We start from the raw sequence: 15,170 nt of genomic DNA on the forward strand, positions 1-15,170 counted from the left end.
GACACTTAAATCAATCCAGAGATGCTGTGGTGGTGTGGATAGGCCAGGAGATGTAAACCAAGGGCTCTTTTTCTTGATCTGGATGTCTCTAGGAGAATCTTTGCTCTGTGGTTACACAGGACATTGCATGCACGGCGGTGAGATAGAGAGGCCCTGTGACATCTGTCCCAATCGGGATTATACCTTCAAATCAGCCGCAACTGCAATTACACACACTTGCATACACGCAATCCTGCCAACGCACAGCTCTGGCAAGGCTTAGTTCCTCCCTGACCTCTAGGACCCTTTGTCCTGCGTGTTTGGTTGTCTCTCTGTCTGTCTCTGACTCCCTTTCTATAATACACACGCACGCACATGCATGCTCACAAACAAGCAGTTGAAACTGTTGCATAATTTTTCCGGCAGCAGCGCGGTGTCTAAGCTCTCATGACTCATCGGTAGAGATCAGGGCCAACTGAGAGCACTGTCCACTGCTATCTGCAAGTAAAATGTGCAAGATTGAGTCATTCTGCAGCTGCGATGACCACACTGAAGTGTTTCCTTTTCCTAGAAAGGCGGCAGAATGCGACAGCTCGTACTCAGCTTTTTTTGCAGTATCCTAGAGTAGACCAACTGTGTCTGTATTTGATTGCATTCAGCTTCTACTCTGAGCAACGCTTCTATCTGATCCAGGTGCAGTGCATCTGCTTAGTCCCCCCGCATACTTGTTGCTGGAGAGAACACAGGGCTATCTTACAGACGCACAGATGCAGGCCACACACAGCTGAGCAAAGAAGTTCAGTTTCCATTCCGATCTCGGCTCCACCACCGCACGCTGCTCTATTAGTGTGCACGTGTGTGTGTGTCTTGCCTTATGCATGACAATGTGCCATCCACTGCATGTGTGGTTGTTGATTATTCATGCTCTTCTGACTGTCCCATCTCAAGTGTAGATATGACAGTTTTTAAATTAAACACATTTATCTGGCCCCCTCTCCCCACGCAGTCGTGTGACACAAATGTATTCCATTTGACATGGGTAACAGAGCCGAGTGAAGATGAGACCTAAGGTAGAGTAGGGGGAGCCTCCGAGCATGAGCACTAATACACACAGGCATATTCACATGTATAGACGATGCAGAGACATTGACAGGCACATAACATGTGAATCCAGGAACACGCGTTCAACCTCTCTCTCTCTCGCGGTCTGCGCAAGCCCAGCCACGAGTTTGAAAAGATGAACTTTCATAAAGATCAGTCTCAGTGCCGATGATGCCGATTCTTTCACTGCCTCATGCTCATGATGATAATAGTCTCCTTGCAAGCGGTAGGCCATGTTCTGTGTATGCTGTAAGGAACATCTTAAGGTAAACTCATGTTCCTGACACCTCTGCACACAGTCTAACACTGTTAAGCCCTTTACTATAAATGTATGTGCATTTTTTTTAATAATTTGAGTTTACCCACAAACGCAAGTCCTTAACAAAATGCGTTTTCTGTCGTTGTGCTGGAGGGCAAACCACTCACTGTACTGCTATGTGTTGCCCTCAGAATAACACTGCACTGTTTGTTGAAGCATTTTATGTGAGGTTATGTCGAGAGCGTAAATGATCAAGAAAAGACTAATGTTACGTCAAGCCATGCACAACTGTTCTTCAAAAGACTGCATTTTTCACTCCGGTCAAAGGGAAGTGGCTCTTACAGCTCTCGATTTATCCTGAGCAGCCGTCTATAATATGAACTCCTGGTGGGAGCAGCATGTGATTTTTATCATGATATCAAATTCCTGGCATATGGGAATTTTATTGTGGCCGGAATTCTAATGTGGTTACAATTAAATTAACTTTATTTACAACTCTAGTTAAGTCAGGCCATTAAATATAGGTAAAGCACAACAGGAAAGAAGGGTCATGAATACTCATGGGTCCTTGCCACAGGACTTTGGTAGTTTAAAAGAGTCCCACAGTGAAGAGATGGACACGTATTGACGAGTGTCTCAGTATGGAAAGGTTTAAAAGCTCACAAATGTGGACACCTATAGAAAGTGAGTCATATAATTATGGTCACAGTCTGAAAGAGAGATGAGTATATCAAAGCATATACTGTAGATTATATGGCTGACTAGTATTAGCAAATTAAGATTCAGCTCAGATGCTTCTTTCTAGTCGTTACCTTCACCCTGTGCTTGCCACCTAAAGCCCCTGCAGGTAGTTAACGTATATCCACGCTTGTTCCAGCTGTTTCTGTTGTGCTGGTGGGACTCGCAAGGCATAACTACTGCAAATATCAGGCTTGTTTTTTCTTTTCTTTTTCATTCCTCGCTCATCTGCATAATGCCCTATGACACTTGCAATCAGGAGGGCCGTATTTGCATAGGCTCATCGTGTTTGAGCTTCCCGTCGACAAGGCGGCAGTGTGTTTGTTATCGGCCAGTATTTTGACAGCCAGAGGAAGCCGCGCCGTCAGGGTTGGTATTCATGAGTACACAAGACGACAACAGACCTAATGGGCGCCATGTTTACAGACTTCCGATAGTCTCTCATTAGAGCCAAATATCCTGGTGTTAGATTAGACTGAGCGGGAGAAGGAGGGATACATCATCAGGCTGAGGGGGTTTGGCGAGACAGGTGCCTGATTTGCTTTCTGTTTGCCATCACATGGGAGGCCTTGCCCAAAATCAGAGAAACACAACAAATGTTTTTTTTTATTTTTATGTTATATTGATGCAAAGCAATTATTATTACCCGTTTCATTTTATTTCAAGGGACTGGATTTGTCAATCTGGAAATGTCAAAACACTGGAAAAGTACCACTGTATGTATAGAATGACAAGTATCCTCTGCTAACCAGTGGCTTTTGGAGTAGCCGTTGCAAGGTAGCTCCATAAATCTTCATACGATATTGATGTGTCAATCTAGTCATTGGGTTTACTGTCAGCCCATCCAGGTGCTGTAAAGATTAGTGGGTCTGTTCACTGTCTGCTGGGAGAGGATGCCCTTGAGTGAGCAAGCGGGAGGACATCCAAACACCCTCAGGATGTCTAAACTCCTAAAGCACATCTTGATCTATGTTCATTTGAGACATGTATTGTCTGCCTAAATTGGTCTTTTCACTTTTTTTACCCAGGTGGTGTGTGTGACTGTTTGTTGTGTTGTGATTGTATAAACCCTGGGGTACTTTTCAGTACAGTAGTACAAATAGAAAATAACCTAGAATGTTATTTCCTTTATGGTAATTGTGTTTCTGTTTTCCCAACAGATCTCCACACTACGCCTGTCCAGAGGTCATCAGGGTGAGTCATTTGTCATCCTGTTTTTAGCTTCTTTTCATAGTGCATCCTCTTATTTGAACCAACTCTAACACTCGGCCCTATAACCCGCTCACAAACACTCTTGTGTCCTTAGGGAGAGAAGTATGACGGGAGGAAAGCAGACGTCTGGAGCTGTGGGGTCATTCTTTTTGCCCTGTTGGTGGTGAGTGTCAGCTCGTTCTCTACTAACTGATGGTGACACACAGTTTAAAATTCTCCAGAGAAAAATGACATAACAAAAATCCACCATAAAGTGCTACCTTGCCTTCATAGCTGAGCAGTATGTCCAACCTTTCTAACACCTGTAGTGGATCAAAGGATGAGAGCAAGTGAGCCTGGTGACTTTGGTACTCCGGCTGTTGACCTCACTGTAATTATGGGATGGGAAGATGGGGGGAGCTTGAAGCCGCCACGGAGCCTCAACCAGAAACTCAGGGTTCAGGAAGTTAAATTGAAAATTGTATCATTTAGAAGGTCTAGAAAAATGTTGCAGAAACGCCCTCAAGCTGAAATTCGCGCGCAACAGAAGATCAGAGAATAGAGGCATCTTTGTAGTCATTATCCTGTGACCACATGCAGATGCTGTATCCATAATCAGGTCTATTCTTCAGCTACATTATGCCTGTGGTTCCCCAGCCATGCAGCCCTGAAGCTTTGTTTCATCAACAGCTGTATTGTAGTTCCTACACACTTCTGCTCCATGAATAATTCATACAGCAAAACTGAAAGACAGCCCAAAATAAATATCAACGCTGACAGGGCGACTTTTGGCCACAGGCCCTGTGTATTTGTCTATGTTTTGGCCACTTTCTCTCTCACTTAGTTTCTTTTGGTGTGTGTGTGTGTGTGTGTGTTTTAGTATATTAAGGACAGTCTCCCATGTACTCTTGTGTTGCGTAAGCCTAATGTTGTCTCCATTGTGACCATACTTCTCTTGCTCCAAACAAAAGTTTCTACCCGACGCAGTTTGACTACAGATGATTTTTGTCTTTCTCCCGTTTCGTCTTGTTGTCTAGCCGCGAGATAACCATTTGTCTGATTGTGGGAGACACGCATCCTCTCCAGCAGTTAGGCTGCGCTCAGATCATCTGTTCCCCAAGCCTGCCCCCCTTATTTCTCTAAACCTCTCTTCATTTCTCACCCTTTTCCTGACTCTCCCCCTCCATCTTGTCTTGTGGTGGAGGTTGTCATTCATCAAACAGCCACATCTGTGAGGTGTCAGCGCGCTCTGATAAATGACTCTGATGAGAGAATGCTAAATGAACAAAGTAAAAGAGAACGCTGGGTAATTATTGGAAAAAGCCCCGCGTTTAGCTTACCGCTGTTTATTTTTTATGTTTCATTGTGGCTGAGGGCAGAATGCTCTAATTGGAGAGTTGAACAAGTTGAGAAAGCACGCCCTTTCTTCAAGTTGTGCAGGATTTAGACTTAAAATATGGTTTTCTTTCCTCTAGCGTGCCTTGTTAGTCATTCTTTTTTTTCTCTGCCCTCGATCGGGTGAAGGCTTATTTTCTGTTCTAATGCTGCCATTAAAACTAGTGCAAACTGTTTTTTTGTCTCTACTTTTGTTCATCTTCAGCCCTTCCATTCTTTTTTCCCTGTTCTCACTCTGCTTTTTTGCCCACATCTCTCCAGGGTGCCCTGCCGTTTGATGACGACAACCTGAGGAATCTGCTCGAGAAGGTGAAGTTGGGAGTGTTCCACATGCCACATTTCATCCCTCCAGACTGTCAGAACCTCCTCCGTGGCATGATTGAAGTGGATGCCATCAAAAGACTAACGGTCAGTTTAATTAAGAGACTGGATAAAAACACACCGTTATGATGATGTTCACATATTTTTGTGAGCTTTTGTTCTGTGGCTGTTTTTCATGCTTTAAGCTTGGCTCCTTCGTTTCGATTAATTGAAACCTTCATCCTATAACATGCATTGCTTTTTTAGACAACGGTTTTCAAATATTTGTCTCGCCTCCTCCCTGATTCTGTTTGAGTTCTTCTCCAAGTGTAGGGTGTGAACTGCCGTTTTGTGTGCTCTCCCTCTGCACTGTTTTGCGAAAACAGAGGGATGTGAAGGGCATAGAGTCAGGAAGTGGTCGAGAGAGAGGTGGACAAAGGGAAATGTAAATAATGAAAGTGGCCAGAGATCTCAAAAAGCACAGACTTCACACGGAGACGTTGCTGCCCTTTGTCCTGCATTTCACATTCAGATGACGTGCAGAGATACAGACATGCTCTCTCAGCTTACTGTTTCTGCACACATGCTCAAAAATAATACCCCCACAGTTTTAAACACATACTATATGCACCCCCCTCCAGGCTCTCCATGTGTTCTTTTTAATCAGTGCAGTAAACAAAACCGTTTTCATGCACTTGCCTGAAAGCAAATGTGGTGACACCAACCTGAAGTGGATGCTGATGCTCGATTTATCCATGCCGTAGTCATCTTTTACAGTGTCAGAATGACGTGACATAACAGGAATGTTAAAGACGCCAGAAAAAAGAACAAAGACAAAATCAAACAAAAACAAAACAAAATCTACATAGAAAGAGGTGCTCATTTGTGGGAGAGGTTACATATTTAAGGTACAGCCCTTCAGATAAACAGCAATGTCAAAACATTGACTTGAAAGACCCTAGCTCTTTGATATGCTGTATGTACACTATATGCTGTATTTTTGTGTTCTCTCTGTCTGATGACCACAGGTCACCCTGAGATCCACCAGATATGTCCAGTAGCCTCCAGCGCTGTCCTCGACAAAGGCTTACACACAGACTGTGCTTCTGGGAGAAAATATGCTCCCTTCACAGCCCCCCTCCCGTGCACGGGGTCTCCTAACAGAGCTCTGGGGATGTGCTGTAACCTCACAGAATGTCAAATAGCCATGTTAGATTGAGCGTTTTTGGAGAGTCCAGTCAGAGACAAGACAGATACACCCAGGGGGGGGGGGGGGGGTGACATCATTAGGAGCATGCCATTCTTTTGGTATGGATTATTTTTCATAATGATGTTGCTTGTTGAATCTAATCGATAAGGTAATCGGACCACAACTACTGGCTGTGTTTCAGTATGTCTATTGGCACCTCCGGTTAATTACATTTTGCTAATAGATTCATACAAGTACACACACAAAGCCAAGGCTCCTCAGAGTCTTGAGTGGGGGGGCACGTATCCAGGCTTAAGGAGCTTAGCCCAATAAAAGCCTTTCTGCATTTCCTGTCTGTGTAGTCTGGGGGCCCCATAGGCGACAGGGCCAGCCGCCTTAACACAGTCTCATCTTCGGTACTGACATGAGCACCGTCACCCTGGAAAGATCTGCGTCCTGGTGATCTCTGGCCAATGGAGTGGATTGGTAGCTTATAATATTAAAAAGCACTTCATCACAGGAATATAATTTATTCATGTGGACGGAACAGGTGAAGTGCAGAGGTTGTTGGAATGAAAATAAAGGAAGTGTGTGTGTTTTTTGTGTGTCACTGAGAAATGACTCTGTTGTTAATCACGTGAATTCCACCAGAGTTGGAGGCTGCCGAGACAGCTGTTGCTGCTCCTGTGCTGAGCGTGGCTGCTTACTTTTTAGGAGGTTTAGTTGTATGGAGGTTTAGTGGTATGATAGACTCAAATTCTAAGGTGTTGGAACATCAAAACAAATTTTGGAGTTACAGAATAAGAAAGAAGTGGGTCAATTATTAACTAAGTGAGCCGGAAAGGTGCAATGTGTAAGACATGGACAGCATTTTAGTTTAAGATATAAAGAAAATGAACTTACATTATCAACAGACTGTGAAGATGTTACAACGTTGACGTTATGTCAATGACGTCTGTGCATTGTGTTGCTGAGATATCTGTTGAACTGAGCATGCTGAACAGGGAGCCCTGGCCCGTCATGTCTTGTTATACCACTTGTTGTATCTCCAGAAGCGATCGTGAGTCACTCTTGTCCGCTCTCAGTCCAACATGACGTTGAAGGTGCAGCGTGCGTATATGTTTTTGAAGGTTGGTTTATAGGATTAAATCCTGTCGTCGTCTCCTTTCAAACTGTCCTGATCGGGCAGGGAGTCGAGGCAGTCCTCCCTGGTTCAGACCCCTGGCTGAATACTTGTTACCACATCTCCCCGAACTGAAGGTGTGTCTCCCCTGGAGATGCAACCCTGCAAATATTGTTGATGCAGCCCACAGATATAAACATACCTGAACACACGCATACTCATACCCAGCAACACCACGGTTACAGCAGCATTCCCCTCTGCTTGAGTGAAAGCAGCTGGAATTGGTACTGTCACATCCAGAGACTGATTGACGTGATAACGAATTTCAAACCACATCACTTTCAACCCTGCGTGTGATATCAGTCTCTTGCCTCCAGGCCTTTAATAAAAGTGGGGGTAGGAGTAGGTCACCCACTGGCCTGTATCTGACAGGCAGGGTGTCTCCGTCAATACCGTGACCTCACAGAAGATGTACCTATAGTCAGTAAAGGAAGCCTGGCCTTCTCTGTGATTGAACTAATATCACATGAAGGCATTCATCAGTGCTGAAGCACTGAGGTGAATCCTCTGGGATGGTGGCAACATTGAGACATTGATGGAGACACATACCCAAGAACTACCTCTGAATAAGTGACAACAATTAGAGCTGCTATCTGTATCTCCCATGGTTCCACAACAACAGCATGAGCAAATTAGAAAGTCCCGACAGTGACATTGATCCTGTTTTCCTCTGTGGGCAGTTGAAACACTGTGGTGTCGTTCTAACAGACATCTTCCCTTGTTGCCCTGTTGCTCACTGTTTATGTCTTTTTCTGCTTTTTTCACACATTTAATTGACATTAAAAGTGTGATGACAAGCGTAGTGTTGAGAGAGTGAGCGTGTTTGTGTGCGTAAGAGAGGAGGGAAGACGATGAGAATGGGAGATTCCCTTTAGACCAGAGGGCTTGGCAGGGTCAGCAGTCTGTGTGAGGAAGATAGTGTTCTCTGTTTATAGCTCAGTGGTACCTCCTCTCTGTCATACTCATGCTGCACCCCTCTTTTTTTCTCAATACTTTTTTTTCCCATTGGCAGTATTAATATTTGAAGGCCTAATTATTTACTTCCACCATTCAATCTGGCCATATTGTTCTATTGTGTTTCCAGCCAGTTAGCTCAGGGTTCAATGAAGCCGTTCTGCACCAAACATCTCTACACACGGGCAAAAGATAGAATTGTCTGTGTATTCAAATCTTTCCTCAATGATTTAATTGAATTATTGTCTTTGTACCAAAAGGATGATATCATTATTCAAATTGAATGCTGTTTGTGTACTGACCTGCCATTTCTTCTGTCATGTTTTACAGTTAGAACAGATCCAGAAGCACACATGGTATATGTAAGTATGCTTGTCTTTCCTTCCTTTTAATACCCTCCTCTCCTCCCCTCCCCTCCCTTAGCCTATTCTGCAGGGGTCGTAGACCTTAGGGGAGCAACCACATGATAAATGGCTTTGAGTTGCAGCCCTGTACACGGGAGCATATTTGAGCAGGGCATGACTCCACTCTCTGGGATGTGGGGGTAGATTGGTAGTGCATGAAAGAGGATGTGCAGCATATGGTCAACTGAACAGGGAGTAGGGGAGAGGGAACAAGCGAGGATGTGGTGGAGGAGAAACCCACATAACCTCAGTGTACCCTTCGTTTAATTTTCATACAGAGTCCCCCACCTTTTCAAGCTAACATAAATCTTTTGAGAACATGTTTGGTACAGCTCATCATTAATTATGTTCAGTCGCAAGGTTTTTTAATGGGGAACGAAATCATAAATGTTTTTATTTGTGTACATAACATACAGTTACACTAATTGGTGTTTGTAAATGTTAATATCCTCCCTCTAATAATTAGATTAGCTACGTTTAGAAGTTGTAACTAAATAATATTTCTTAAAGGATTTCAAAGATTCATCACCTTGCAAGAGCAAAGATAAATGATGACGTAAGCCCTGAGACGGGGTTGAGTTATGGTTTCTGTCGTGAACTGAAAGATCATGCAAACAGACAGCGAGACAGATAAAAGAAGCATGAGGATACAAGAGAAGAGCTGCAAAGGAAGACTAGCGTAATGTACTTGTTGCCAGTGAGGAAGTTGCCAGGCTGTCCCTCCCCGCATGGCAGGCAGGCCAAGTGACCGGCTCAATGGATGAATGAGACGGGAAGGTTTTCTCTTTCAAATGTGGCATTGACTTTTACCCAGAAGCAGCTTGACTGTCAATGCTGGGTGACAAATAAACATGATGAAATCATACAAGCTGAAATTCTTTTTTTTCTACAAATTAAATATAAGGCCATCCACACCTATTGTTTGTTAATTAGTTGTATTAGTTGGTGAGCTTCCTAACAATCTGCAGCTGGGCAGAGCATTGGTGCTGAAAGGCCAAACGGTCTAATGATGATGGCCAGTAGACAAACATGCACTCAGTCCCCAGATGATTAGGCACACAGAGCTAGAATCACTACATTTGTATTACAATACTTATTAAATGAGTAGTCAACACCCTTAGAAAACTGTAATAAACTAAATTGAACCTTAATAATGTAGGCTGCGGGGCTGTTGAAGTAGACTGCATTTGTTTTTGTATCAAATAAACTGCCAACTTAGTTTAAAGTGGGTGACTCGTTATGCTCATGTCAAACGTGTACACATTGTAATTTTTCATTACTCTATCTGTGTGTATTGGTGTATTTGTAGATATTGAAGATGAATCTGACATGTAAAATGTTCCAGAAACTCTCAAAAATAGTAGTGTCAGTGTGGATTAGCCTTCCATTTTAAATCCCAAAGAAGAAGAAAGTCCTGATATTGATCTCCCTAGATACAGAAAGACAAAAGAGAGACAAAGAAAAGTGACATAACTAGGAGAGTGTCTGGGAAGAAGGAAGGGATAATGATGAAACTAAGTTTGGAAAACAAGCCAGGAGGAGACGAGAGAGATTGCAAATCATACCAGCAACTCGATGTCTGTCTGCATCTTCTCGAGCACGATGACCCCTGTTCACCCTGAAGCTTTCATGCATAATGACTACACCTTGGGAAAATACGCGACTATGACAGTTTCATAATGTAAAACCTTGGTCATAATGAGACCAACTTCCAAACCAAGAGGCAAACAATCACTTCACACGCTACATATTCGGTTTACCACACATACTTATTAAACCTCTAAATCTGCCAAGTGAGAGTCATATTACCTCTAATGTAAGCTGTATAAAACAGTGTTTGTCAATGTAGCCAAACTTACAGTAGTAGGGATAATAAAGGCTGACAGTATCCTTAATTGTGTTGCGATTTCTCTGCATTCCCAGCGGGGGGAAGAATGAACCAGAGCCAGAGCAGCCCGTGCCCAGGAAGGTGACCATCCGCAGCCTGCCCTCTGCAGATGACATCGACCCGGACGTATTGGACAGCATGCACTCCCTCGGCTGCTTCAGAGACAAAAACAAACTGCTGAAAGACCTGCTCTCGGATGAGTGAGTGACTGGAGGGGCTAAAGGGAGGGATGGGAAAGAGGTGGGATGAAGAAGATCGGAGGTGTGCTTTGGTGAATGAAAAGGTGTGAGTGATGAGAGGAAAATTGAGGACGGGTCAAAAAGGTGCAACAGTGTGTTGAAAAAGGGAAACGAATAAAAGCAGCTGAAGACGGGGAGAAGATGATGGGGCTGTGTGGTGGTACTTCGGTGGAAGGGCGGTTATGTGGCGTCCGTGTACACAGGCGGCCTTGGTTTTTCCCAGCTCTTGTGAAATCCTTTGAGGCTGTCACTTTAGATGTCAGTAGCTATAGATCACTCAACTGTTATCCAACAGCACTTACACAGCTTGCCACTAGACACATTCCCCCCCAAGCTGATCCTGGCGTGCACCAGGAACAAACCGCTGGGTCCCATTGTTTATGTTTAGATCACACATATGGTTTTGCTCATGTGAATATGCAATTATTCAGAATAATCTTGCCCTGCAGTGTATTATACACTTGTTTGGTATTGTTATTAATATGGGCATACAGATGTAGTTTCATTGGCTTTGCTCTTGTATCTCCTCTTTCTCTTGTTTTACATTTTCCCGGCCTCTTTAATTTAATACTAAATAAATGAGCATTACTCACTTTCTGCTCACCATCTCTTCCGTTTGCCTCTTTTCTCCCGGGAGCATCTCATAATAGTGCTGGACTGGGGAAAAATCTGTGGTCTCTATCTCCCTTCCCCTGGTTCATTTTAGCTGAAGTTGCAAGTCCTTATCTCTTTGCCTCCTACTGCTTTCCAATCTGTCTTTATTACAGACGACCAGTCCCCGGGCCTTTTGCATAGAGAGCTCTCTAGGCTAAAGATATTTGGCTTCCTGATTTACAGAGAAAGTAAAGGATGAACTCATAATGTTTTGAAACTTTCATAAACTCTGCATATGGTGATTTATCCTGACAAATATATGCAGAATATTATAGTATGGCTTAATGAGCTGTACAACTTTATTTTAATGGTGGAAGCTTTTTAGTGGCAGTTCCAGAAAGAATCTAAAAAGATTAAAGGATGTTAATCATAGTGATAGTTATTCCGGCTTAATGTCTGTTTTTTGCACGTATGTATACAGATGTAATCTTTACATGTTTGTGTTTGAAGTATCCCAGTATGTTCAAATCCATTGTGTTTTCTTTTCCATATGTCTCAGTAGACTTTTTATTGTCTCCGCTTTGCAGTGACAACCAAGAAAAGATGATCTACGTCCTGTTACTGGACCGTAAGGAAAGGTATCCCAGTCAGGAGGACCAGAACCTACCCCCTCGCAACGAGATTGGTGAGGCTTGGACCGGAGAGACGAGTGCAGATAAAGAATGTAACGCAATAGAATATGATTTATCAAACAACTATTCGAGAAAAGAGCATAGAAAATCAGTAAACACATACCTGTGACTAATTTCTTCAACTTTGAATGGCTTTTCATCTAGTCGTTGAACAGACAAAGCAAGCCCATTTAGATAATAAGGACTTCAAAAAGGTAACTCATGAATGCTTCTAGTATCTGAAGCGTTCTGCAATGTTTGCCTCGTTCAGAAGAAATTGGATCACCTCCAGTAGTGGTGGATTTGCTCTCCAGCAGGAATGTTGTTTTTCCGTTTGTTGAATATAAACAAGCAAACAAAATGAAATATAGTAGCAGAAATAGAAGGTGTCAATTGGCCAAATTTGAATAACTGTCAGCTGCGACTGCTTTTGTTCAGATATGAACTCGTCAAAAAAAGGTATTCTTCCATTCGTACACCACAGCGCAGCACAGATTTCCACCCACAGAAAGATGCTCTACTTAGACTTCTGCCAGGGTTATTTTCTGACAACACAAGCATTGCGATAGGAGGCGTGTGATGCGCAAATGTGTGTGTGTTGCATGTGTATGTGTGCTGGTAGATACCGACATTTTGATTAATAGACTCCCTCTTCAGTGACTGTGATACAGTCAATACAGTGGCCATTAATTCAAGGTCTGGGAGGAAACCATTCCTTATTCATTATTAGTTAACATGCCAATGTGATCCGATCCAAACATCATTCAAACGCTCACACACACATGCGACGCACCAAAAGGCTCATTGCTTAGAAACACACGCATTAACGGGCAGAGACGTCGGTTTAAGTTGTGTTCTGAGTCCATCCCTTTCACCGATTCGCACAGATCCCCCAAAGAAGCGTGTGGACTCTCCCATGTTGAACCGTCATGGCAAGAGGAGACCAGAGAGAAAGTCCATGGAGGTCCTCAGTGTCACAGACGGAGGCTCGCCCGTACCGGCAAGGAGGGCTATCGACATGACACAGCATGGACAGAGGTACGCATGGAGGTGAACAGAAAAAGTCTATACAATTTTTTTAATGAACAAATGCAGATAGACATGCAGTAGCTTTGCGTGTGTGTGTGTGGAGGAACTTGCAGCCCTTTGGTGTCAAAGTCAGCTTTATTGTCACTTCTTCCATTTGTGCAAACATACAGAAGATCTGAAAGTACGTTTCTCTCTTGTCCAACATAAAGTGACACACATCAACAGAGACTGACGCTCTGCTCGCTTTGTCTCCTGTCTCACTGTAGTCAATCAGTGTACAGTAAAAGCTTGGATATTCCTGACGTCAGTACAAAATGCAGCAAAGAAGAAAGGTATTCACCTGCCACTCACCCCTCACTCGTTCACCTCCTCTTGCTCTGTGTCACGCCCCCATGCAAGGAGACATTCCACGGCAGCAGAAAGATGCAGCGGCGCTTTCTGTTAAAAGGATGCTTCGTTTTAAATGGTGAAATATGTTGCATGTGGCGGCTTCACAACTCTATTTTATTAAATCAATAACTCCTCTTCAACATGAAAGAAGCTGGGTCTAACAGAGTCAACAGTTTTGGGATGGCAGTTGCTCAAATTTGACTCGACTCTCTCAATTGACTTCATTTTTCAAATGGAGCAAGACGGCGCATTTGAAAGTCGGAGCCTTCATATCTACAACCTGAATTTGTTGGTGTTAGCTCAATTATCTCCTCTTTTCATAATCTGAATGCATTGATAATCAGTTCTCCCATACTGTGTCCCACTTTCTCTGGATGCCGAACATTTCTCCATTTCTCTATTTTAGAAATGGGGGAAGTCGAGCCAGAACGACACCCCCACAAGGCACAGCAGACTGATTTAAAATCTATTTCCCCCATCTTATTTCAACAAGCAATATATCATCACACGACATATTTCGGCTCAGAGGCAGTGACATTTGTGACAGCGGGTAATATTGAATCGGAGGGGGTGATAACCTGATCTGCCTAATGATAGGCAGATTGGCAGAGTGCTGCAAAAAGCTTTCTGAGGCATGGGACGTAAATGCAGAGGCAGCGAGAGCATATATTTTATAGATTAAAAAAAAAAAAAAATGCAGTTATAAAATTGAATATTCATCCAAATGTCAGATGCATTAATAACTCCTCCCCATAGCCCTTTGCCAACAACAAAATATCAAGAATTTATGTCCCACCTCATTTCACTGGGGGAAGCCACAAGTTTCTAAACACACGCTTCATTCTTCGTGTTCTCTGGTGCTTCTGAATTTCACTTTAACATTCATCTCCTTGTTCCATCGCCTCTTCTCCGCTCCTTTATCCCTTTAGGCAATCCAAGTCTTATTTCGTCTTCATTTAAAGGTTGTATTAGTTCAGAAGCTACCTTCTTGCCCTTCGCTCTGGCTCATCCGTTTCAGCCAAGGCAATCATTTTAAAACAGGCTGGTTTACAATGACTTTATGGAGCATTAAAAGCACTTTCCAAAATGGAAAACACCAGTTCAAAGATCACACACTGCTGAATGGCAAACATCGTAAAGGGCACTGAAAAAACAGTTTTTAACTTGTACTTGAAGCAGGACCTTTAAGTTTACTTATAACAATCTCAATACTGATGGCAGCACATGAAATAGGGTTGTGTGGATCCTACATACATCAGCAGCTGCAGTCATTTGAAAAGCTCCTCTGCATCTTTCCTCATGCTACTTTAAATAAGTGTGTTTGTTTTTAGTCCTCCACCCAAATTTAATTGAGGGGCTCCCCTTACTCTGTCTCTCTCTCTCTCTCCCTCTCCCCCCCCCCCCTCTGCTGTGGTTCCTTGTGTGCAGCTGACCTTTAGTCCAAAACGCCCCCCCCCCCTTCCTCTGTTTGTATGGAATTGCTATGCTAATGTAGAAATGCTGCTAGTTTTTCTGTCTGGCTTCCTATCAGTGGGTTTGAGGTGGGGGGGAGTCCTCTACCACAACCCATCCGCCTCCAAATCAAATCAAATCTCTCCCTCTCCACACACACACACACACGCACACACACACAGACACACACACACTGCAATTCACAGCTCCCCAG

At 43.4% G+C, this 15,170-nt stretch overlaps 1 protein-coding gene across 4 annotated transcripts in view; it reads left to right on the top strand.

The window, feature by feature from the left end:
* The window catches only part of brsk2a (BR serine/threonine kinase 2a), a 145,096-nt gene that overhangs the window by 115,268 nt on the left and 14,658 nt on the right, over positions 1-15,170 (top strand). For 2 of the 4 annotated variants that reach the window (XM_034535774.1, XM_034535773.1), the window contains exons 6-12: positions 3,238-3,271; positions 3,384-3,452; positions 4,925-5,071; positions 8,620-8,651; positions 10,617-10,781; positions 12,002-12,099; positions 12,973-13,123. In XM_034535774.1, the coding sequence (XP_034391665.1) occupies positions 3,238-3,271; positions 3,384-3,452; positions 4,925-5,071; positions 8,620-8,651; positions 10,617-10,781; positions 12,002-12,099; positions 12,973-13,123 (696 nt within the window). Of the gene's footprint in view, positions 1-3,237; positions 3,272-3,383; positions 3,453-4,924; positions 5,072-8,619; positions 8,652-10,616; positions 10,782-12,001; positions 12,100-12,972; positions 13,136-13,380; positions 13,447-15,170 lie in introns of all 4 variants that reach the window. The other 2 variants (XM_034535771.1, XM_034535772.1) reach the window with 2 other exon arrangements.

This window comes from Cyclopterus lumpus, chromosome 6, assembly GCF_009769545.1.
Source record: "Cyclopterus lumpus isolate fCycLum1 chromosome 6, fCycLum1.pri, whole genome shotgun sequence".
NCBI lineage: Eukaryota > Metazoa > Chordata > Actinopteri > Perciformes > Cyclopteridae > Cyclopterus > Cyclopterus lumpus.